Source organism: Hipposideros armiger, unplaced genomic scaffold, assembly GCF_001890085.2.
Source record: "Hipposideros armiger isolate ML-2016 unplaced genomic scaffold, ASM189008v1 scaffold_252, whole genome shotgun sequence".
Classification (NCBI taxonomy): Eukaryota; Metazoa; Chordata; class Mammalia; order Chiroptera; family Hipposideridae; genus Hipposideros; species Hipposideros armiger.
Window position 1 is genome coordinate 411,924 of NW_017731602.1, and position 25,945 is coordinate 437,868.

Here is a 25,945-nt window from a genome sequence, read left to right on the forward strand (position 1 = left end):
TATCAGGTTGAGGTCACAAAAGTTCTTAATAAAATATATGCAAATAGAATCAATTATTAAAAATGGATAATACACTATGAAGTAGAATACTTCATCAAATTTGCTTTACCATATAAGAATGGATCAGAATAATTTACCATATTAACAGAATAAAAGAGAAAAGTCAATTATCTCAACAAATGCAGATAAAACTTTCAGAGCAATCAATTTATAACAGTATCGCAAAAGAAGAAGTATTTAGGATTCGATTAACAAAATACATGCAAGGTTTATACAATGAAAACTATAAAACATTGCTGACAGAAATTAAAGTAGACTTGGAAGGATACAGAGTCTGTTGATAGGATGACTCAATATTGTTAAGATCTTAATTCTTTTCCTTCTTAACCTACAGCTTCAACACAACCCCAATCAAAATCCCAGTTGGCTTTTTTGTGGAAATTGACAACCCAATTCTAAAATATATATGGGAATATAAAGGGATTCAGATTCACCAAAACAATTTTGAAAAAGACAAAACTGGAGGATTCATACTACCTGATTTCAAGACTCTATTAAAATTCAATTACTAAAGCTACAGTAGTTAAGAGTGTGTTGTTGGTATAGGTAGACATAGACATCAATAGAGTAGAATAAAAAGTCCGGAAATAGAAAACACAAATTTGGTCAACTGATTTTTCACAATACTACAGAGCACCTGGAACTCTCTCATACATTGCTACTGGGTATGTACAATGGTACAACGACTTCAGAAAACAGTTTGACAGTTTCTTAAAATGTTAAACACAAAACTGCCATCTGAGTCAGCAATTTCATTCTTAGACATTTACCCAAGATAAATGAAAACTTGTCTAGATGAAGACTTGGATTCAAATGTTCACAGCAGCTTTATTTACATTAGAAAAAATATTTTTAAATGCCCAGCAATGGGTAAATAAACATATTGTGATATAGCCATACTTGGAATAGTAATCAGCAACAAAAAAGGAATAAACTGCTGATACAATAAGGTGGCTGAATCTCAAAATCAAAGGAGTATACACATTATGATCCCATTTATATAAACTTCTAAAGATAAACAATTCTAATTTACACTGACAAAGAAAATCAATGGTTGTCTGGTATTGGAGATACAGAATTAAATGCGCAAGGACACATGGGAACAATGTAGGATAATGTAAATGTTACAGATCTTGATTGTAGTGGGAATAACAAGGGTGCAGAAGTTTGTCCAAAATCATCAAAATGTACACTTAAAATGTGTGCATTTCACTGTCTATAAATTATACTCCAATAAAGATGACAAAAAGCCCTTCTACTCCATCCCCCCCAAAAGTCATAGCAATCTTAGAATAGTTTACCTGATAAGAAGCCATTTGAAAATATAATATAAAAGACAAAAATAAATAAAATTATGATGGAAACAGTACGAACCATGAAGATTATATAAACTCAGAAAAATGCCTTTGTGATAATGTAATATTTCACTTGCAAAAATCTGAAAGTGCTTTAAAACTAAAACTAAAAAAATGAAATTTTTTTTTGCTTGACTTAGCCAAAAGAAATAACATGCAAAGTATTGTAAAATAAAGACTGCAAGAATAATTTAAAGCAATACTATAAAACGCTTTGTTCCAAGATACATACACTTAAATGTGTAGAATGGCTTAACTAGGAGTTAAAGAGTAAACCAACATGGGTCATCTAAACTAAACTAATAATTGCCAAGAATACAAAAAGGTACTTTTCAAGCAAACCAAAATTGTTTTCTCATTGCTTTAGTTTTTGTAAGATCTTATCTTACCTTACAAGAGAATCACGCTTATCAGCTCTCACAAGGAGGACAACTTTCCATCTGTGGAAGGCTCCTGGAGCACCAGTGCGTTTCAGTTCTTCACGCCATCTTTTAGGTGCCGATTGCATTTGAGGTGAATAATGGGAATCTTTTTCAATTTTATATCCCCATTCGTAAGTTGTTTCATCAAGCCATCTGCCACTTTTGGCACTATGAATTATATAGTCCTTAGTTAATACCCACTTTCCTAAAAAGCAAATAAACAGTCCGTCACAAAAGGATTTTGATTCTGATAAGCAGTGACCAATAAAGACCAGATACCAAATAAAATTTAATCTTTCTCAAAATTGAAAAAGACACAAATAAATGGAAGTATATGCTCATGTATGTGCTCATGGATAGGAAGAATTAACATCATTAAAATGTCCATACTACCCAAAGCAATCCACAGATTGAATACAATCCCTAAAAAAATACCAATGTCATTTTTCACAGAGCTAGAACAAATAATTACGGAACCACAAAAGATCTCAAATAGTCAGAGCAAGCTCAAGAACACAATAGGAGGTATCACGCTACAAGGCTAATCAAAACAGCATGGTACTGGCATAAAGGCAGACAGACACATAGATCAATGGAACAGAACAGACAGCCCAGAAAGAAACCCAAGCCTAAATGGTCAACTAATCTATGACAAAAGAGGCAAGAATATACATTAGGGTATAGAGAGTCTCTTCAATAAATGGTGTAGAGAAAACTGGACAGATACATAAAAAAAAAAAAAAGAAAGAAATTGGGCCACTTTCTTATACCATATATATATACATATAAAAAAAAAACCTCAAAATGGATTAAAGGCTTAAATGTAAGACCTGAAACCATAAAACTCCTGGAAGAAAACACAGGCAATATACTCTCTGGAGTTGGTCTTAGCAAACATTTTTTTGGATATGTCTCCTAAGGCAAAGACAACAAAAGCAAAAATAAACAAATGGGTCTACATCAAACTAAAAAGTTGTAGCAGTGCAAAGGAAACCACCAACCAAATGAAAAGGCAACCTACTAAATAGGACAAGAGATTTGCCAATGATACATCTAATAAGGGATTAATATCCAAAATATATAAAGAACTCATACAACTCAACACCAAAAAGACAAACAATCTGATTAAAAAATGGGTAGAGGACCTGTATAGACATTTCTCCAGAGGATATAACAGATGGCCAAGAGACACATGAAAAGATGCTCACTGTCACTAATCATCAGGGAAATGCAAATGAAAACCACAATGAGATATCACTTCACACCTGTCAGAACAGCTATCATCAATAAATCAACAAACAATGAAGTGTCATCGAGCTTGTGGCAAAAAGGCAACCCTCCTGCATTGCTCGTGGGATTGTACATTGGTGCAGCCACTACAGAAAACGGTTTAGGGGTTCCTCAAAAAATTGAAAGTAGAACTACCATATGACCCAGCAATTCCACTTCTGAGTATTATCCAGAGAAATCCAAAACACTAATTCAAAAATACATAGGCATCCCTAAATTTGCTGCAACACGATTTGCAGTAGCTAAGATGTGCAAACACCCTAAGTGTCCACGGACAGATAAATGAGTAAAGAAGATGTTGTAAATATGTACAATAAATAAAATATTAGGCAGCCATAGAAAGAATGAATCTTGCAATTTGTGACACCATGGATGGATTTAGAGGGTATTATGCTAATTGAAATAAGTCAAGACAGAGAAAGACAAATATCATATCGTTTCACTTACATATAGAATCTAAACAATAAAATAAACAAGCAAAACAGAAACAAACTCATATATACAGAGAATTAATCATCGCCAGAGGGGTGAGGGAGCGTTGGAGTGATGGGTAAAAAAGATGAAAGGGATTGGGAAATACAAATTGACAGATATGAAAACAGTCACGGGGATGTAAAGTACAGCATAGGAAATACAGTCAATAATACTGTAATAACTACGTATGGTGCCTGCTGGATACTAGATTTATCAGGGTGATCACTTTGTAAGTTATATAAATGACTAATCACTATATTGTACGCATGAAACTAATATTATATTGTATGATGCAATTAAAAAGCATTAACCTTTTTCAACATGGGACAAACTATAATGTATCAACAACATTATCTTTGAACTAAGTTGTTTTCCTAAATGTTTTGGTAGTGAGAGGCCTATATCACTGAACATTGTATGTAATCTTTCTCATGATAATTATAACTCTAATAAAATATAGATATAGGTTTAATATAGATATATAGGTTTTACTTAAATTATGATTACTATCATTAGTCACTATCTAGCAGCGGTTCTCAACCTGTGGGTCGCGACCCCTTTGGGGGTCGAACGACCCTTTCACAGGGGTCGCCTAAGACCACTGGAAAACAAAAAAGATATTTAATTATGATTCATAACAGTAGCAAAATTACAGTTATAGAGTAGCAACGAAAATAATTTTATGGTTGGGGGTCACCACAACATGAGGAACTGTATTAAAGGGTCGTGGCATTAGGAAGGTTGAGAACCGCTGCTATCTAGGGTCAGATTGATATTCTTACTCTTATGCTAAAAATATTTCCAATAATGTCCACAGCATTGTTATACTTTGTAAAATAAATTTATTGAATTAGAGAATTCAGGGTATTTAAAAACATTCTGTAGTTTCTTTATCTGGGCGCCAATGATCTTTTTAAACATCAGGTACAATGTATGTTTTCATTCATGGGGGTAATAATAAATCTGTGATTTTCTAGTAAGTTACTCCAAAAACAATGGTAAATTCACCTGAGTTGAATACATTCTTTTTTTTTGGGCAATCATTGGAATAATATTATAACAGATGAATCACAGTGAAGAAAACTAAAAGGAACATCAATAGTGACAAAGGGAGCAAGGAAGGGACTAAGTCCTAAGTTGGGTTTATGGAATTTAAAATCTTAGAAAAATAAAATAGGATGATCATTGCTTCACAGCATAAATGACAGGGGAGGCAGCAGGAGGAAAATAAAAAAGTTAACTATTTTTAATGATAGATCAAAGAAAAGAAACTTGACTGACAACAGCTGAAGCTTCAACAGAATCTTTTCATTAAAATGTTTCTTACATAAAGCACTTACATGACAATATCTGATGAAGCACTTCTGCCTATTTAATATATTTCTCATGCATTATACAGTTTTACTCAGAAAAATAAAGCTAAAAGTATATCAAATATAGGTATTTTCAGAAAAATGTCAGAAAAAACATTTTTGTTAGATATAATAAACATACTATCTCTCTTGGTACTAAGGTACTTTTTCTTTAACATGATTTTCTTTTTTAAAGATAGAGGGATGGCAGTTAACTCACCTGCTGCACAAGCTGCTAAAAATTTTTCACTCTTACATAGGCGGTCAGCTATAAGATGTGTACAATTTTTGTATTTCTGGAAGGAAAAATCCATATAAAAATGTTACTAAGGTTAGATATCCTTTATAACACATTCTTTTTATTCTTAAAACATCAAGGGGGCATTCTGTCATTTTTAGGCCAGCATTTTAATTCTATTGGGTTGTCGGAAAAGTCATGACATATTTTTTCTATGTTTTTCGTTGCAAAAATGTGTTATGACTTTTCCAACAACCCAATAGTTATTTTTCTATATCTTCAAAATTTTGATAAGTTTCTGTACTCACCTCACTCTTAATGAAAGTACAATCTAGTTTTAAAAGCAATTTGCCTAGAGCTTCCTTTTCTTCCATCTTAAATCCTGTCATCTGGATGACATGCTTTGGAGCACCATCTTCCATCTAACATATATACACATAAAGGAGATAACATGTTACAGAGATTGTACACAGGATTGACATTATTTGTTACTTATCAGTGCTAAAAATAAAAACTCAAGCCATTAAACATAATGAATTAAACACACAGGCTTAATTATAAATACCAATATTAAAATTGTTTATGTGCAATAGAAGTTAGTTTTAAAAGTTAATCTTCTCAAAATGTGATCTTAAATGAGATTTTTTTTATGGTTTGAACATTAAGTTTGCATTACTATGTTACTTTCCACTAATATACACTGATGAATGAACATAATTCTTCAGAAAAGGACAGATACTTAAATAAATATTAGCATAATAATAATAGCTTCATTTTTAAAGTACTGTTTTTGCTACCATCTTATGAAATAAGTACACTTGTGGACAATGACAATCAGATTTTATACTAATTTTAAAAACTTGTGGACAGATATTGAAGAATGGGTATAAGTACTGGAGAAATTGATAAACCTCATGGTCTGACAGCATTTATACCTAATAATTTAGTATAATAGGTACATATAATGAACCTGAATCCTAGTCCCAATCTATTTCTTAACTCTGCTATATACATATTAATCTCATTACCTACAAAGTAGACTGAAAAAAATCACATGGTTTTCAAATTTATTTTGATAGGACCTTAATCCATATTTAAATGTAGTTCACAAAGCAAGTTGTATTTGAGGTGGCACATTTTTTAAGCAAGAAAGGAGAAACTCACAGCATTTCCAATTAAAATACAATATTTTGTTTATTTGTACACTTGAGGTTGGAGCATGAGAACTAGATAGTATCTCAAAGAGAATGCAGCTCATCATTACAAATGAAGAAAGCATGGACTATAGAAATCAGGGTAATTTTCTATTTCTCTAACAATTTTATCACATTCTGGATTAGTATTTAATTAATGTCATAGGTAGAGCAATGGTATTTGGCTTCTTTCAAGACAAAAGTAAATCTCAAAAATTGGAACTGTTTGAGCCCAGGACTAGTAACAGATAACTGATGGTGTAAAAAAATGTTTACAGAAATTATTTTCAAAGACTAAATACATACACACACATACACACACACACACACATTTATAATATATATGAAACACATCTATACATATATTTATTTAAAGGTTGAGATTCCTTTTAGAGTAAAACTTGAAAGAATGTCTAATTATAAACAATTAGAGCATTACTAAGGGTCAAAAGTAAACTCATTTCCCTTGCTTCAAGTTTCTAGGAGGAAAACTTCAGTTAGGGTAATAGCACTTCTGGTTCTTCTCTACCCTCCATCACTCTCTGGCTTTGGGAGGAGAAGCTACTTGAGAGAACGAACTGGATATGCATTACTCAGCATATCTGCATATTTGCAAAGATTCTCATATTAATGCTTTCTGACATGTCCTAAGGAGCTGCCAGTAGTAGCTTGCACTAATTGCCTGGGTGGGTAAATCAATTCAGTGATTATACACTAAGAAGCACATTGGAGTTGCACATCAAAGCCATAAATAAAATAATTTTTATTTAGTAAAAAAAAGATGATATTTTTACCTCAATATATCTGACTTTCATATATCTGTATTGGTTCCAAAAGAGGAAAAGGGATGTAATGTGTTAACCCTCTACTACCTTAAAATTCAAGATACGGAAAATAAAGTGTCTTTAATGATAAGGCTTTTCAATGAAACAAAATTTTTAAAAAGTTTCAAGGATCTGATCAACACAAAATTGTAAAGTGTATACATTAGGGCTTGGTGTCTTATGAAATATTGGGTTGTCGGAAAAGTCATGATGCATTTTTGCAACGAAAAACAGAAAAAATACGTCATGACTTTTCCGACAACCCAACAGTTATACAAGTAAAGTACTATCGTCAGTAAATAAAATGCAAGTAGCTTCTTGTATAAGGAACTCTATTGTGTTAATCATACATTTTTTTTAAACCATTTACATGGGTTAAATAACATAGCTCTTGAGTGATAATACTCATTAACATAGACTGGAAATATATGAAAACTTTACAAAGAATATGCTGTTTCTAGAAATAATGATTTAGCCTAATGCAGAACACATATTAATACACATAAAGTCACATGTGGATTATAAGGCATATGACCATAACTACGGAGAAATGCTGCTTTCAGTAATTCTAGAAAATTATTTAAATAAATCATTTAAGCAAATTTCCTTTAGAAAATAATAGGTCTTTTCAGGAATACTAGACAACTGAAATTCAAAATACCTGTGAATATCATCTTGGTACTCTAAAGGAAAAGACAATCTAATTGTTTTTATAGTTCTTAAAAGTCACTTTTATCAGAGGCATACAAGTGTTTTAACCGCATATATTTTATCTACTATTTGCATTTTATTTATGTATTTAAGAGTTTCAAAAGCTATTTAGTAGGCTATTTCAAGAAATGTTGCCGAAGAAGGGAAGTTTGGGTAGCTTTAAAAACCTAAAATCTTGCCTGTCTGGCTACTAAAATTACTGATATAGAGAAACTAGTGTTAAATAATCAAAACATACAGAAACCAATGAGAAAAATCACTGTAAAGCCACCACTCAAAAAGTTTAATTTGAAAGTTGTCCTTTAAATTTTATCCTTCTGCTTCCTGATAATTAAATGTTATATAGAACTGTATGAAAAAAAAAATCTATCATATTATGTCTTCTTTTAGATCAAATTAAAAATAGCTATTTCACAATTTGAATGTTTATGATTAACAAGGTGACATTTTAATATATTTTGGTTTGATGCATAAATTAAGTGACAGGCTTACTAGAGTCAGTATAAATCATACTGTCTTTATAATGGAATAAATATACCCACTTTGCATATTTAACAGCATTTTCTGTCAAAGTAAGAGTCCACAGTGAAATGAAAACAGGAACAACTGTGCTTAATAGTAGAAATTAGCACAGGCTTTTTAAAGCAATTTCTTTCCTTTGAAAGACAAACATGAAACTGAAATTAAAAGAAGGGAAATAAAAAATACTGGTGAAAAAACAGGACGTGCTGTTTCAAACATTACGCAAATATGAATATTAAAAAACAAATCAGAATACAAAATATTTACTCACAAGTTTATAGGAAAACTGGGCTATTTGCTAGACTTTCACAGAATTTTGAAGCCTAGTGATAGCACACAATAAGTAGAAAAGATTTTTAAAGAACAAACTCCATTAACCTAATCTAATAGCTTCCCATAATAAAATTACCTACTTGAAACAACAGTATTTACATTTAGGAATCTTGGGGTTTTTTTGTTTTGTTTTTTTTTAGATGAGCCATCCTGCCACCTGTTGCAGCTCAGCTCGGGCTGGGAATCGAACCTGTGACCCTGTTGCTCAGAGCTTGCACACTTGAATGAGCTCTTAACTAACTGAGCCACTCGGCCAGCCCAGGAATGTTTTTTAACACCACATCATATGACAAATTAATAGCCTAGACCACAGATCTAATTCATACATTTCCATGGGAAAATTGATATATATACATAGAACTAGACAGACAGATGTAAATATATGGATAGATTTATTTATATTCATAAAATTAGTGGTTTAATGGTTCTTCCTAAGATCCTGCAGGTTTAAGAAGACAAAAAAACAATAGCCTGATATGCCAATGAACCCAAAGGCAGCACTATACAAAACTGGTGTAATACCTATCAATGACCCAGGCAATTCAAAGTCCTTACAAATATGGTCAAGTTTTGTGTGGGTGCTATGTTCTGGAGTATGGAGAATCAAAGGCTAACTTCTAGAAGTTTTCCAACACAAGGAAGAAACATACTGCAATGTAATGGTACCAGTGGTATTTCTAGGGGAATTATAGTCTTTTCTAGAACTTATATAGGAGGTGGTCATCTTCAAGCATTGAAACAGAAGATACTATCCTAAAAAAAGGGGAAAAAACCAAACAGATCATTTATTTAACAGTTAAGTGTTTATCTTTACTGTCAAAAATTAAAAATTATATATCAGATTCTTAGTTACAAGAAAATATTTTGGTAGTAATTTTTAAATTTTTGTAGTAATTAAAATAAGAAATCTAGTTACTTACCTTGAACCACATAATACAACTAAGGAGATAATGATTGTGAATAGAGCTGGCATTTATGCAGAGCAAGCAACTGTCTTTGTGGTGTGGACTTTCCCAAAATATCTCCCACATGGGCCAATCCCTGATGCCTGAAATTCCTTTGCAGTTGGTGACAGAAATGCAAATAAACCTAAGCACTCATCATAATTAAGAACGTTATGCACTAGCTTTTTAGGTCCCATAAATTCTTTATAATATGACACATAGCTAGAACACACTTAAGGAATATGACATGTAGCCAGAATACGTTGAAAAGAGAACTCAGGAAAAGTTGAGGCAGGAATATAGATATGAATACAAAGGTATGGATCAGGAGGGAGGATGAAGGAGCAGAGTTGAACAGCTGGGTTAAAAAGGAAAAGGTTGCAACAAAGAGAGGTTTAAAGAAGTCTGTGGCAGTTAAACTTCCCTCTTCTGAAAATTATATACCAAGACTTGAATACAACCAATATTGTTGCTTTGAATTCAAGTTTGAAAGTTTTTCATGATTTGTGTTATCTAAAGAACTTAACTGGAAAAGCACATAATTACTAAAACTAAAAAGTGTGAGTTAAAGTGTCAGATCCCTGTTTTAACCAATATTGCAAAAGGTAGATACAAAACACAGTTACTACTCAAACTGTAACAGTAAAGTACAATTTGGCTCTGTATGCTGTAACATCAAGTAGGAGTTTAGGAATTTTGTATCCTCTTGACCTAGGAGCCAAATCAGTTCTTTGGAATTTTTTTTTTTAAGATGTAGAGTCTATTTCCTGCCCCATCCTTCTAAGCTACAGAGTGAGTTTGTGTGTGTGTGTGTGTGTGTGTGTGTGTGTGTGTGTGTGTACTTACAAAAATTAATTATTTGACTGAAATCTCCAGTGACAAGACTTGAGGGATGTTCTTACTTCCATAGTATTATTTGGGATAAAAGCAGTCTCTGAGATAGTAAATTTGGCAATAGAGAGAGGAAGTGGAGAAGTAACAGCAAAGCGACTATGGTGAGGAAGAAATGAGAGGCTAAGAGGATTTATAGAGATGTCCAATCTATCCAGTACTGTACAAGGAAGAGGCTGGACTGAAGATGCTAGTTTTAGGGAAAAAGGAGCCCTTAAGGAATATGGACAAGAGGTATGATATTCAGGGGAAAAAGGAATGGACAGTAGGTACTGGTTAGCCATGGGGGATGAAAAGTGGAACCTGATTTAGTGTCCTAGGAACTTTGTAATCCCTAGTAGGAGCATAATGTCTAAGGTTGAACAAGCTGGCTTTCATTGTTCATTGAGGACCTAGTGTGGTCTATACACTTCATATATTTCAGTTCATTTACTTCTCAACAATATCCTGTTTACCCTTCTTATACAGATGAGGATACTGGAGAATATGAGAGATTAAGAAACTGGCTCAAAGGTACACAGCTAGTAAATGGTGAAACCTAGATTCAAAGACCTGTTTCTGAAAAAACTGTATGCCTTTTCTACAATACTACTTTGACTTAAGTGTCAGAATTTAGTCTAATACTTTTAACCACAAAATAATTTTACAAAGCAATCTATTTTCAGCTAGTGCAAGAAAAAAATACATTGCATGAAAAGGAATCTACTATGAGGGTGGTGAGACATTTTGATCAGCAGTATCACTGGAAATATTTAAACATAATCATAAGTTATTTTCAGATAAATAACACTAATGACTAAAATTTCAAAGCATTTCTAGGAACAATCTAAAGAGTGTCATTTTTTCTTATGAAAAAGAAAGTTTTCATTATTTTCCTCTCAAAATGCATTTGGTATTAATCACAAGACTAATTCATATGGGCTTTTCTTCATCAAAAACACTACTTTTATTTCAAATAATTTTGATATAAAGTAAAAATTACATGAAACTAACAGTTTTCAGGATATTAAACTTTTAAGCAGTAAGACGTCCTTAGAGAGTAACAAGAAGTGCATAGCACATTTTATAGCATATACTTCCTATTAGCATATTTTAAGGAGTCAATTACAAGAGTAACAGCTATTTCATTTTAGTTATATTTTTGAGAAAGAGGGTTCTTCGCTATCTTTAGGTTGTATTATTCAGAGCCTATATGGAATTGTTTTGATTTTTAAAATGTTTTGTTTAGTGACAAGGCTATCTTGGACTAATCAAGAAAATACTGTTTAATTAATAAAGCCATACTATTGATTTTTGTAAAAACGTTTTTAGACATTAGTGGAAATTGTGGATACCTATTATCAAACCTTAAGAGTTTTGAATTTTGATCATAAAAAGTAACCACATCTGACCACCTTTTCAAAGACTCTCACACGATTTATGCTTTTTTGCTTTAGGGAAGCAAGAAAATATTCAGTCATAAAATTGAACTTAAGTGAATAAGGCAAAAGAAAATCTGGATTTATAAAACAGATCTAATTTGCATTATTGAAAACTGTCTTTATAATATAAATGTGTACATTATAAGTATCTGAACATCCCAGTTCATTAAGAATACTCTTTAACTTAAATGTAATCAAATTAACTCCCTCATAAAAATCCACCCCAAACTATCAATTTACGTACTGAACACCTGCAATACAGGTTTAATCAAACTTTCCTAAAATGGGAACATCTTACACATCAAAAGATATTCTGGGAATTGAGGCATAACATAATAACAAACAAAACAAAAAAGTTCACAAGGCCACACAAATTTCATTCCGAATATAGTATCTCAACGGAAACAAATTTTTTTTTCTCTTCTTGGTACAGAACAGTAATTTCTTTTTTATAAAAAAAAGAGCCTGTGACTTCCAAAATCAAAATCAAGCTCCATCTCATTTCTGGATCAAATGCTGATATGGCAGGGCAATTTTTTGTCAGTATTTAATCAGAGGCTTTGAGAGTGGAACAAATCTCAGAATAACCACTAAGTCTTGTTCCCAGCTTTCAAGGAGCTATGATAAAATAGCATAATCCCCAGGAACAGTGTGTGTGTGTGTGTGTGTGTGTGTGTGTGTGTGTGTTACCTGTAAAGGCCTACAGTAGCTGCAGAGAGATGATCATTACCATCTGATACGTTCAAAAATTCTGGTAGGAAGAAAAGAATGACACCATTTTCCTCGTCACAAGAAGGTGGGCCTGGGGATCCCAGCCACCTGCAGTGACGCAAAGTTATGGAAAGCAGCCAAGAAGCTGGGACTCAGGAAGAAGCGTCCCAGTCGGTTCTATGGAAACGAGAGAGGCGGGTGGCCTAGCGCCTGGCTGGCAGGGGACCGAGCTGCGGAGCCGCGCAAACGGGAGGCGGGGGAAGCGGCTCAGCCCTGCCCTCCACCGCGGCAAGGCAAAGCAAGCTCTGCGGGTGCAGCCCACCGAGGCAGGCACAACTCGGCGAGGCAGGAGAGGGGGAACAGCCGCTGCGGAAAGCGCGAGACGCAAGCGCCGCCTCTGCCGCTCACCCCAGCCCCTTCCCAGCCTCACAGCCGGGAGCGGCAGAAACTTCGGGGGGCACGGAGGAAGCATCCCCACAGAGTCAGGGGACACTGTGTCTTCCGAGCTGAGGCTCTTTACCTTCCCGGCTGGAGTATCTGGGCTGCTCCCTTCGGGCGGTGGTGGTGACAGGGAAGACGACTGCCGCTGCAGCGCTCGCTGCTTCACTAATCTGGGCTCTGGGAAATAATTTCCCGCCGCGCGCTCGGCGGCCCCGGAAGCTATTGTATCATTTCCGGGTGGTTGTCAGTGACGCTCTGGAGCAGTCGTCAGGGAGGACTGAGAGGGTTCCTGGCTGGATTCTGGCCTGCGGGCCAGGCTCCTGTTAGATCAGCGCCGGAGGTGGAGGTGGGAGACGGGTAAGTGATTTTTCCGAGTTGCTTCCGGGGGCCAGTTTCCCGCTGGCTGAGGCTCCTGCAGCATCTTGGCTGAACCAAGAAGTGAGCGGGACAGGGCTGAACATGGAGGAGTCCCCATCCTTCCCTGTGGCGCTTGACCCTCTGTGCTGCTAGAGAAGGCCCTGGGATCCCGGCTTAACGTCTTCTCCACTCGCAGTATCCACCTCCAACTTGGAAGTTGACCTCGGGTCCCCCAATGTCCCTGGGCAAGGCCGAAGAAACCGTGTGCCGCAACTTGGTTTAGTTTCGAGTCTCTCTACCAATATTTAAAGTGTGTCCTTACTCTCCCGTTGCCAGGGTTTAGTCACCCTCGATTTTAACATCCTTTTCCTGAGTACTGTTTCCATTGCCCTGGCTGGCAGCGGAAGCAGGTAGCAGGCTGAAGAGAACACCTTTGACAAACGTTTTGAAAGTGGGACGAGGGGATCGTTCCTGATTTAGAATTAATTTAACGTTCCCTCTGCAGTTTGAATTGGGTGACAATGGCCTTTGTTTTCCTGGCTGCTATGCGCTAATCACATATGAGAACAAGCTTAAAATTGCAAGCGTTTTACCTTTTGAAAACCACAGAGATCAGGATAGGTGTGCCTTCAGAAAGCAGTGCCCGCGCACTGCACCAGGCTTCCTTGGATAACGAAGGACTCAGGAGAAGATTGGATGGAGGTCTGAGGTAGCCAGAATAAGATTTTGTGGTTTTTTTTTTAATTGCTTCCTAGAAGGGATAATGCGAGGCAAAGTGTTCATTCAGCCGAAGATTTTAAAAAACGTAATGTAGTGAACCTTGGCGACTTCTGTCTTTCTTGAGTAATGCAGTTTCTTCAGGTAAGTTGTTTTCACTCACCACCTAATTAAATAATCACCCTTTTTTCCAGAAAAAGCAGGTGATTTTTTTTTTTTCTAAAGCAGCCAGTTCCAAAAAGAGTTCTAGGGATAACTCTAAGATAAGGAGTTATCAGCAACTGCCTTCTACATTTTGAGAGCAATGCACCATGTTTAGGACAGTTCATTGATCTTCCAATCTCCTTGTTGATTAATTGAACAAACTTTTATAATCTCATTTAGTCCCAATTTTGCCATTTTCTTTGAATCTTGTGTGTTTCCTTTATTTCTCCAGTTGAAAGGATTGTAATAATTTAAGTGAGGTTGGGTATTTCTATTTAGCAACTAGTTTTCAGACAGGCAGTGATGTTTTTTTTTTTGAATCATTGCTTTTGTGATATTTCCTTTCAAATTAATAAAGCCAACCACTGATACTAACTACAGATAGCTGTTGTCTATCAGGCACTTTACATTCATTATTGTGTTTCAACTTATTACATACAGTTCTACAAGAAAAATCTTATTATCCTTATTTTGCAAACATTTTATATTGTGACTCAAAGATGTTCCCACAAATTATACAATTAAATGGCAATTGAGATTTGAACCCAGTCTACCTGACTCCTTACTTTGGCTTGTTTTTTTACTGTTCTCTATACTTCTCGTAATTATAACAATAGTTTTCACTTTCAGGTACAATTAAATAGCATGTCACATTCTTGTATTAAGGAATTAATTCCTTATGTTAATGTGCTAAGGATTAAGGAATGTGTTAGGAATTTAAGGAATCACCATAAGGTAATTTCAACATGAATAATACAAATTCTTCTTTGTTGATCCTTGGGCTGTTTTATCATCCTAATTCAAACAAATACAAGCAACCTGGAGATCATCAGTATATTAGTGACCCTATGTCCAGAGTATCAGCTATCTCTTTAGGCAGCTTTACACATGCACATTTATATACGTGTGTGTGTGTGTGTGTGTGTGTGTGTGTGTGTGTGTAAAGAAAATGAGTAAATGAGCACAAATTCATAAAATTGAACTTTGTAATGCCTTGTAAGGAATTGTTATTTACTGGTTATTAGCAAAACTGTTCTTTTCTACTCATAAAACCCTCCAACAGATGGTGATTATCACACATTTTAAGGGAGTATGCTTAACTAAACCTACCCATTCCAATATTCTATTTAATGTAAAGAAATACAAATAGGCTAATTGTCAGAAAATTCACTAAAATCTAGTTGAAATGACCAATACTAGAAATGACAGAACTTAATTCTAAAGAGTATCTTGTTTTACAGAAAGACACAAGTATATATGAACACAAGACACAAGTACAACTAGTCTCAAATTCTAATGTGCACTTTATTATATTGTATTGACTTAACTATATGAAAGATTTGCTTAATATGTTTCATAGGTAGATCTCAGCAGTATTTTGTTTTCAACCAAATTTCAGTGTTTATGAAGATTGAGATTATATCAGCTTTGTTCATTTTCTCATACCCAGCATCTACCATTATGCCTGACTTGTAGTAAGTAGGGGCTCAATAAACACATATCGAATGAACAATTCCTTTCCAAAATTTTTTATCTACAGAGAAGCATTTGTGCATGTGCTTTTAAAAAGGGACTTACCACATGAATAAATGCATATTTATTTATTGTTACTCACTTTGACCTTGAAATACAACGTCCATTCCACAGTCATCCATAAAAGGCAATGTGGTTTCCTGTAAAGAAGATTGGACAGTGAGACGGGCTATAAGAGAATACCCAATATGATCGTTGCTTGCTTTTTGCTACGCACTGTTACATTTAATCCTCACAACACTATAGGGTATCATTATCCTCCTTTTACAGATGAAAAAACTGAAGCATAGATAAGATTTGTAAATCATCGTAGGTTCCACACACTCATTAAGTATTAGAGCTATGATTTGAACCTGATGCTGACTCCAAAGGCCATAATCGTAACCACTTTGCTATATTGCCTTCAGTTGGTTTTTAATCCTGGCTCATCTGCTAACTAGGTATATATACGGAAATTTATTTCTTGGAAGATCATATTTCTCATCTCTAACATACAGGAGTTGGATTAGATGATCTAAAAGGTCCTTTCCAGTTCTAAAATCCTCTGACTTTAATTGACTCTGAAGTATTATCTGAATATAGCCGTTGTAGTGTGCTAGAAAACCATAAGTGGAGTTTTACATGCTATTTACTGGTGTCTTCCACATTGGTAGGTGTACAATCATGTTTTTGTAATGGAAAGAACAAGACCAAAAATAACAAAGAACTCACCCGTTTTTGCCAGCTTATGACCCTAGTAAGTCAATGAACCTTGTGAGCTTATGCTTTCGTATGTAAAATGACTTCATGAGACTGCTGTGAGGGTTAAGTGGAATGATATATATATAAAGCCTCAAACACACTGCCTGATAACACAGTTGCCACTAAATAAAATACTGATTCTCTTTCCCTTAAATCCTGTGAGGATAAAAGAAGATTGGTGGATATAAAAATGCTTTATAAATTAGCCAAAGGTGACAAACCTTTTCACTTACAGTCTACTAGGAAAGACAAATTTATATACACAAAAAGTTATATTAGGGAAAATTTACATACAATCATTGAACACAAAACATGATGGGAACACAGAAATTTTACTTTCAGGAGGACAGATGAGAAAAGATTTCATTAAGAAGATAATGTGGTGTTTTGGCCTTAAAGATGGTGAGAATTTTGGCAGGGGACAAGAGGAAAGAATGTCACATTGAAAGTGCAAAGGTGTCAGAAAAGAGAATAGTGACTAACTCACTTAGGATGGGTGAAGGCTAATAATAAAGGTAAAAAAAAACTGAATTCAGGGCAAGCTCTGGATAAGTGTGGTCCTGTTAAAGACATTAGGCTTTTCACAATAAACAATGATTTGTGTGTACTCATATAACCAGGATGGGGTAGAGAATGGTGTGGGTATTTGATTGTTGTGGAAATGATACCCATTTGTTACAGAAAAGAATATACAAATAAACCAGAAAGAAAAATGAAAAATTGTCCATAACCCCACTCCAGGCCCAGCTCATCACTTTCCCAATGACCCCCACCCCAAGCTGGGTCCCCTCCTGGCTGGGGATCAGCCCTCTCCTTCCTAGTGAACGGATTGTTGTGACTCGGGACTCAGACCTGTCCATAGGTGAGAGGGGGCTCTGTGGGGCCACCTAGCACCCTGTTTCGGAGACTCCATCCTGAGGAGACTTGGACTCACATTGAGGATGTCCAACGGGGTAGGGGCTGGGCGCTGGGACCCAGCTGCGATGGCACTTGGGTTCTCTTGAGTCTCAAGCTGTGAGGTCTTCTTGCTTCTCCTTTCTGTCTCCTCCGGGGGCTCCTGCCCCTTCCTGATGTCTGTGACCCTAAGCAACCACCTGCTCCTCTCTAAGCCTCAGTGTCCCCGTCTGAAGTCCCCATCTGAAGTCACAAGGTGGACTGAGGATCCTTGGGCTCTCCCCTCCCAGGAGTGACTCCAGGAGCTCCCTCCCCCACACCCCTACTCCCCATGGTGGGGTCAGACCTGGATCTGCCTCCCTTTCTGCGACTGAGTTCCCCAGGATCATCCCTTTTTGCTCCATGACCTTTGGTGATGCCTTTTCTACAAAAAAACCCCCACAAACCCACCCCTTTCCAGCATCTGAATACTGTTGAGTTACTTCCAACCTGCTCAACACCCATCTCTGCCAGTCACAATGCAGACTGCTGCTAGGCTGTGTCCTTTTAGAGGCTGGGAAACAACCAGGGTTTGGTCATTAGAAATGATTATGCAGACTTCTGATTCACCTCATCAGGTGACTCTGCTTATGGGAAGTTTTTGCCTGGTGAACTCAGACTGCAGCTGAATCAGGAGACAGGCAAAAATCAGCACCCTCTTATTAAAAAGCCTCAGGAACTGGGAAAAGAATACCACTGCCTCCCAGCCTCAATTGCTGATATGTTATTGGAGACAGGTGTTTGAAACAGTGCTCTAGCCCAGGAGTCAGCAAACTGTGGCTCACGAGCCACATGCTGCTCTTTGGGTACGTACATGTGGTTCTGAAGTAAAATTGAAAATGAAAAAACTATCATAGTTTAATTTATAAAATTTTTGAGGGATATTATTCACATAATGGTGATTTCATTTGTTTTATGGCTCTCGAATAATTTTTAAATTGTCGTGAGAGACAGGATTGGCTCTTCTAGAGGTCGGCAAACTTTTGAGATGGAACATACCCCAAAAGTCGCATGTGGCTTGCGAGCCGCAGTTTGCCAACTCCTGGCGGCTTTTCTGTCATAAAAGTTTGCCTTCCCCTGCTCTAGCCATTTCCCTGTTAATTTTGGTTAAAACTTTAGTAGACAAGGAGACAGGTGGTTCAGGATATTGTCTAAATGGTTAGTATAGTATCCATAGTGTATATCTATACACACTACCATAGGGAGAGAGAGAACAAACATATATAGCTGTTTAAATAATTTGGGGGATTTTTTGCTGAATAGAGTTCTCATGAAAATCATCTAAAACTAAAGAAACAAACGGAAGAAAAGACAATTGTCATTTTGATTAATTAGGCAAAGGAGTATAATGTAAAACAGCCGAATTCAGAGATGACCTGAGCATGAACTCAAACTCATGAACTTATATATGATCTTGAAGAAGTTACTTTAATTGAGCCCCAAGTTCTTCATCTGTAAAATGGTAATATCAACTTTATGGATTTTTTAGGATTAAATTTGATAATGTGTGAAAGTACTCAGAGGCATCAGAAAAATTTTGTTAGGGATCTGTCTAGTTTTTGTTGTTGTTTAATAAAGCCTAATTGCTTTAAAATCGGGTCTGCAGCTCCAGCTATGAAGTCAAACAGGCTTGAGTTCAAACCCCAGCTTTTTCACTAGTCATGCCACCCTAGGAAAGTTACTTTTCTACTGGTTCCTTATTTGTAAAATGGAAATGGTAATAATGTCTTCACAGGGCTTTGTGAAGATTAAATGAAATAATGATGCATACAGTTTAATATGGTGGCTGGACTTGTAAGCATTTGATTAGCTCAAATTTCCAGAGAAGCAGATGCCAAGAGGGGATTAGATATGCAAGAGGTTTTCTGGGGAAACTGCCTGTGGAGGATAAAGGAGAGGGAGCTAGAGTAGTGGGAAGTGTCTTCAGGTGTCAGTGCAGGCCTGATTGTTGGCTGGAGAGGCGGAAGGATGGAAGGAGGAGAGGAGTGTAAGTAGAATGTCAGAGCACTTCTTCAGCCAGCCAGCGGGGAATCCTTGTGCCTAAGTCATGTGTCAGAGGAATTCCATGTCACTCCAGTACTCGACATAATGTTAGCTATTAGTAAAAATAATTAATAGTTGTCACAAGCTATAATTTATAAGTGTTTTTAAATTTCAACTCTTGAATTTTACTGCCCCTCCTCACCTCCCCTAAGAAAAGGACAATCCCTCCTGCCAGACATTGACCTAATCATTTGAGGAATATGTTCTCAGACTAACAAGTTCTTACATTTTATAATACAGTTTTGTTAGCCAGAGAACTGTTAAGGGATCAAAAGGTCTCTTCCAAATAACAGCTGAAAAATGAAAACAGTAGCTAAGCCACTGATTTTTTTTTGATATTGCGTGGTTAACAAACTGCTGTCTAAATTTCTAAATTCAGGTAGCCAATAAATATAATAATCTTAAGTAGCTGAGTAATGTTAATATCCATAGTTTGAAAATTAGCCTAAACTTGAATTTCCATTTCCCTTCTTACCAAAGATATCTCTGTGGTTAAAAAAATCAAGATATTACAGTTTTGTAGGTCTGTGCCCCACTCTCCCTTTTATTGTTTTTCATAAGCAATTGTAGAGATCAGTCGGTTCAATGCTTTTCAAATGGCAGGTCACGACCCATCAATTTGGTGACTTAGCCTGCATTTTTTTTTTCTTCCAGATATATGTGGCTTCAGGATTTGCATATAAAATGTGTGTTACTTTGAATCCCAGTTGAATTTTAAAGCAAGAGATTTAGACTAACTTCCTTTATCTTACATGAGGAAATGAGGACTAAAGAGGTGACCTAACTTGCCCAGATAATTAAAAAAACATGACTTGAACCAGAAACTAGGTTCTTAAGAATCTAAATTTAGAGCTCTTTGTTTTGTATCCTGCTTCCAGGAAAAGACTTCTTGTTTCCAGGAAAAGCCTTCTTTCCTCTACATAGAACACATAATTACTCTGTTTTCCAGTTAGTTAATATGATAGTTCTCTGTCACTTTCGTTATTTTTTTTTGCTAAGATTTGCTGAAAAGAGCTCTTCCCTTAAGTGTCAGGGAGGTTGTCTCTAGCAGTCAGCAGCTATGCCACATCTCCTGAATTTTACTGTCCATTTTCCCTTTCGAGAACACAGCTAATGCAACAGTTTAAGTCTGGAGTTTATGTGATTTAAACTAAGGAGTGATGGGAGCTCTTTCTGAGGGGCGTTATATTGATGAAGTCTTAATTTTTACTAATATCAGTGAATAATATTTTGTGCGCCATTGTCTTAACATTCTTTACCCATTTTTCTTGCTTTTTTTTTTTAAAGATTTTTATTGGGGGAATTGGGGGGATGGGAACAGTGCTTGGGAATTGGGGGAAGGGGAACAGACAAGTTGCTGTCCTTTTGTTCTTCAACCTAGTTGTGGAGGACGTTGCTTCACTGGCCCAAGTTGGCACCATCATTGCGCTCTTCCCGGGCGAGGCAGATCAGTTGCCAGCTTCTGGAGGGCCGCTCACTGTGGCTGCTGGCCGCTCACGCTGGCTGCTGACTACACATGGTAGCCCATGGCAACCCACTGCCACAGGGGCTGCAGCCTACGCCGTCACCGGCGACTCATGGCAGCCCAGCTCCAGGTTGAGCTGTTGTTCAGCATCTTAGCTGTGGAGGGCAGTGTCACTGGCCCTCATATGTGGGATCCGAACCAGGGCCCTCTGGCGTCCCAAGCCAGTTCTCAACCATCGCGCCACTCGGCCGGCCCCTTTTCTTGCTTTTTTAGATTTCAGCTCACCAAATATTTTTCATTTTTAAAATGCAAGTTTTGTGTATAATTACATAGCTTATTTCTTTATGATTTTTGAAAATAAATTATTCCTTCATTTTTTAGCATATATTCATACCTGTTCTTAAAAATGCCTATATGCAGCTTAGCAATGGTGAGCTCAGTTCTCTGCTATTCAGAGGTTTGACTCGGAAAAGTTTGAAGTGCGCTATTTACAAATGGAGCCCTTTTTTCTAGGCTCTTCTTTTGTGTTGCTTTGTACCCTGGTATCATTGAGGCTGCCTGTGCTCATTCTTTTGGCTAACTTTATCTGGTTATGATCTTTCTGGGGCTTTCTCATTTATCTAACTCAGCAGTTCTCAAATATTCGGTTTCAGGAGATTTTTGTACTATTAAAAATTATTGATGATGGGGGCGGCTGGTTAGCTCAGTTTGTTAGAGTGCAGTGCTCATAACACCAAGTTTGCCAGTTTGATCCCCACATGGGCCACTGAGCTGTGCCCTCCACAGCTAGATTGAAACAACTACTTGGAGCTGATGGGTCCTGGAAAAACACACTGTTCCCCAATAAAATAAATTACTGATGATGACCTCAAAGAGGTTTTATGTATGTAATTATATCTACTTATATTTATCACATTATAAATTAAAATTGATTATTTAAAAATATTAATAAAGCCATTAAATGGTAACAAACAGCACTAAAAAAAATTTTTTTTTCAAAACAGAAGTTGTAATGGAAGAGTGGCACTGTTTTATATTTTTGCACTCTTTAATATCTGGCCTAATAGGAGGGAGCTGAATTCTCAGATCTGCTTCTGCATTCAGTCTGTTACTGTATGTTGTTTTGGTTGAAGTGAGTGAACAAACTCTAACCTCATAACAGACATGTAGTTGGAAAATAAAGGAGTATTTTAATAGCTTTTTCAATAGAATTTAACAAGTGATAGTTTCTTAAGGTTTAATTACAATGTGGATTCTGAAATCATATTAACTTTTTGTACTGTTACTTTAAAATCCCTTGGTCTATCTTAAACTTAGGATGACTCTTTACAAACACATGGTTTAGCATAATGCATTGGCCATATGGAAAATATTTGATTCATTGAGATATGCTGATCTTTCAAATCTTAATACATTTCATTATACAGTATCAAAAAAATCACATTTGTTAGTATCACCAGAGGTCTCATCAGGAAAATCTTAAAATATTGGGAAACTATCCATTTGACAGTATACCAATTTTCCAAAATTCTTATTTTTGCTTTGAAAACTGTGATTTTATCATTGACAACAAATAATGCCTAATGTTTTCCTTGAAATGACAGTCCAATTTGGTTGTTTTTGAGAAAATCTGTGGTATACTCAAAGGTTGAGTTAATAGAATTACTAATTTGTACTGCCTCATCAAAGACATTATTAAATGAACCTGGCATTTTTATTCCAACTGTGTGGTAGTGAAAAAAATATGGCTACTGTAGTAGGCAGTATAATGTCCCCCCAAAGATGCCTACATCCTAATCCCTGGGATCTGTGAATATGTTACATTATATGCCAACTGGTAATTAAAGTTGCTAATCAGTTTACTTTAAAATAGTGAGATTGTCTTGGATTATCTAAATGGGTTCAATGTAGTCACAGTTGTTCTCAAAAGTGGAAGAAGGAGGCAGCAGAGGAATTCAGAGTGATGCAGTATGAAAAGGACTCAACCTCCATAGCTAGCTAGAAAATGGGGGAAGTGGGCCAGGATCCAAGGAAAGAACAGTCTCTATAAGCTAGAAAATGGAAGGAAACACTGGATTGTCCTCAACCTCCAGAAAGGAACACAGCCCTGCCAACCATTGTTTTTAGCCTAGCAAGATCCATTTCAGACTTATAACCTAGAGAACTATAAGACAATAGATGTGTGTGGTTTTATAACAATAAATTTGTGGCAATTTATTACAGCAGTAACAGAAAACTAATACAACTAATACAGGTTGGAGATTGCACTGTGTTCTGGGGCATCATTACTTTTGCACTATTAGTACAAATGTCAACCCAGTGAAGTGGCATATTATTATGAAAACAATTTTGACCTTGAGAACCCCCTGAAAGAATATTGGGGCTCCACCAGGGATCTGTGTACCACACTTTGGGATCTCTTACTTAACTTTTTCTTTCTACTCCCTCTGTGTCAAGCATTAGTTTAGGTACTGAAATGCAAAAACAAAGAAGGCACAGTCCCTGTCTTAAGAAGATTATAGGGCCTGCTGAGTGGCGCGTTGGTTAAAGAGCTGGCTTGGGACGCCAGAGGGCCCTGGTTCGGATCCCACATATGAGCGCTAGTGACACTGCCCTCTACAGCTAAGATGCTGAACAACAGCTCAACCTGGAGCTGGGCTGCTGTGAGTCGCCAGCGACGGGGTAGGCTGCAGCCCCTGCTGCAGTGGGTTGCCATGGGCTACCGTGTGTAGCCAGCAGCCACCATGAGCGGCCAGCAGCCGCAGTGAGCGGCCGTCCAGAAGCCAGCAACTGATCTGCCTCGCCCGGGAAGAGCACAATGATGGTGCCAACTTGGGCCAGTGAAGCAACGTCCTCCACAACTAGACTGAAGAACAAAAGGACAGCAACTTGTCTGTTCCCCTTCCCCCAATTCCCCAATAAAAAATCTTTAAAAAAACAAAAAGAAGATTATAGTCTAGTGGTTGAGAGAGAGTGGTAAGCAAATCAATAATTGCAGATAGTTTAGAATGACAAGTGCCCTACCTGATATACTCAAGAGAGGGAAAGAGATCTAATTCCTGTCTTCATGTGCTTTCAGTTTAGTGGAAGAGATCATAATAATAACTATGAAATGCAAAAATTCTATTAAGGAAATACCCCCACTGAAAGGGTGGGGGAGAGACCTTTACATTCCCACGTAGTGTATGGGGGTTTCAATTTCTCTACAGCCTCCCCTACATTTGTTATTTATATTTTGTTTATAGCCATTCTAGTGAGCTATGAAGTTGTATCTCATGTGGTCCCAATTTGCATTTATCTAATAACTAATGATATTCAGCATCATTTTATGTACTTATTTGCCATTTTTATTTCTTCTTTGGAGAAATGTGTATTTAAATACTTTGCCATTTTTGTTTATTTATTTATTTTTAAAATTTATTGGGGAACAGTGTGTTTTTACAGGACCCATCAGCTCCAAGTCAAGTCATTGTTTTCAATCTAGTTGTGGAGGGTGCAGCTCACTGGCCCAGGTGGGAATCAAACCGCAACCTTGGTGTTATGAACCAGCGCCTCACTCTAACCACCTGAGCCAACCGGCCGCCCCTCCTTTGCCATTCTTAAATTGAATTATTTGTCATTTTATTGTTGAGCTGTAAAAGTTCTTAAAATATTCTGGTATACTGTTCTGTTATCAGATATTTGATTTGCAAATATTTTCTCCCATTGTGTAGTTTTTTTTGTTTTGTTTTGTTTCTTTATTGATAGTGTCCTTGGAAGCAGAAGTTTTTTTTTAATTTTCATGAAGTCCAACTTATCTAGTTTTGTTTGTTTTTTTCCTTTTGTTGATTCTGCTTTTGGTGTTTTATCTAAGAAACCATTGTCTAATCTAAGGTCAAGAAGACTTACACCTATGATTTTATATATTTTAGTACTTACATATATAACAGTCTTTGATTAATTTTGAGTTAATTTTTTTAATATCTTGGTTAAGGAGGCTGACTTCATTCTTTTGCTTGTTGCTATCCAGTTGTCTCAGCAACATTTCTTGAAAAGACTTATCTTTCCCTATAGAGTTTTCTTGAAACCCTCATAAAAAATCAATTGGATATTGTATAGGTTTATTTCTGAACTCAGTTCTATTCCATTGATTACATGTCTATCTTTATGCCTATCCTATCACACCGTCTTGATTAATGTAGTTCTATAGTAAGTTTTGAAAAATGGGGAATGTGAGTTCTCTAACTTTCTTTTTTTTTCAAGATCTTTTGGCTATTCTGGGTTTCTTGCCTTTCCATATGAATTTTAAGATCACTTTGTTAATTTTTGCAAAACAGGCAGCTGGGATTTTGATAGGGATTACATTGAATCTGTAGAATAATTTGGGAAGTATTGCCACTTTAACAATATTAAATCTTTCAATCCTTAAACATGGACTTTTATTTAGATCTAATTCAGTTCCTTTCAATGATGTTTTATAGTTTTTAATGAACAGGTCTTGCACTTCTTTTATTTTTTTCCTAAATATTTTATTCAATTTGGTGCTATTGTAAATGGAATTGTTTTCCTAATTTCATTTTAAAATTGTTAATTGTTAGTATATAGAAATGCAATTGATTTCTGCTTATTAATTATATCCTGCCAACTTTGTTGAAGGTATTTATTAGCTCCAGTAGCTTGGGTTTTTTGCTTGTTTTAGAATTCTTGAGGATTTTGTACATATATAAGATCATGTTATCTATAAGTAGATAGTTTTAGTTCTCCCTTTCCAATATGGATGCTTTTTTTTTT

The 25,945-nt window shown here is 36.1% G+C and overlaps 2 protein-coding genes across 7 annotated transcripts in view; one reads left to right on the top strand and one right to left on the bottom strand.

Annotated features, from left to right (window-relative positions):
* The window catches only part of SLF1 (SMC5/6 complex localization factor 1), a 76,034-nt gene extending 62,662 nt beyond the window's left edge, over window positions 1-13,372 (bottom strand). The window contains exons 1-4 of the mRNA XM_019655913.1: window positions 13,262-13,372; window positions 5,500-5,613; window positions 5,174-5,249; window positions 1,805-2,042 (exon numbers count right to left, since the gene is read on the bottom strand). Of these exons, the coding sequence (XP_019511458.1) occupies window positions 1,805-2,042; window positions 5,174-5,249; window positions 5,500-5,613 (428 nt within the window). The 5' untranslated portion in view covers window positions 13,262-13,372. The remainder of the gene's footprint in view (window positions 1-1,804; window positions 2,043-5,173; window positions 5,250-5,499; window positions 5,614-13,261) is intronic.
* A 70-nt stretch (window positions 13,373-13,442) lies between these two features.
* KIAA0825 (KIAA0825 ortholog) overlaps window positions 13,443-25,945 on the top strand; it is a 246,087-nt gene continuing 233,584 nt past the window's right edge. For 5 of the 6 annotated variants that reach the window (XM_019655925.1, XM_019655923.1, XM_019655922.1 and 2 more), the window contains exon 1: window positions 13,443-13,539. The gene's annotated coding sequence lies outside the window, so the exon portion shown is untranslated. The remainder of the gene's footprint in view (window positions 13,540-25,945) is intronic. The other variant, XM_019655927.1, reaches the window with a different exon arrangement.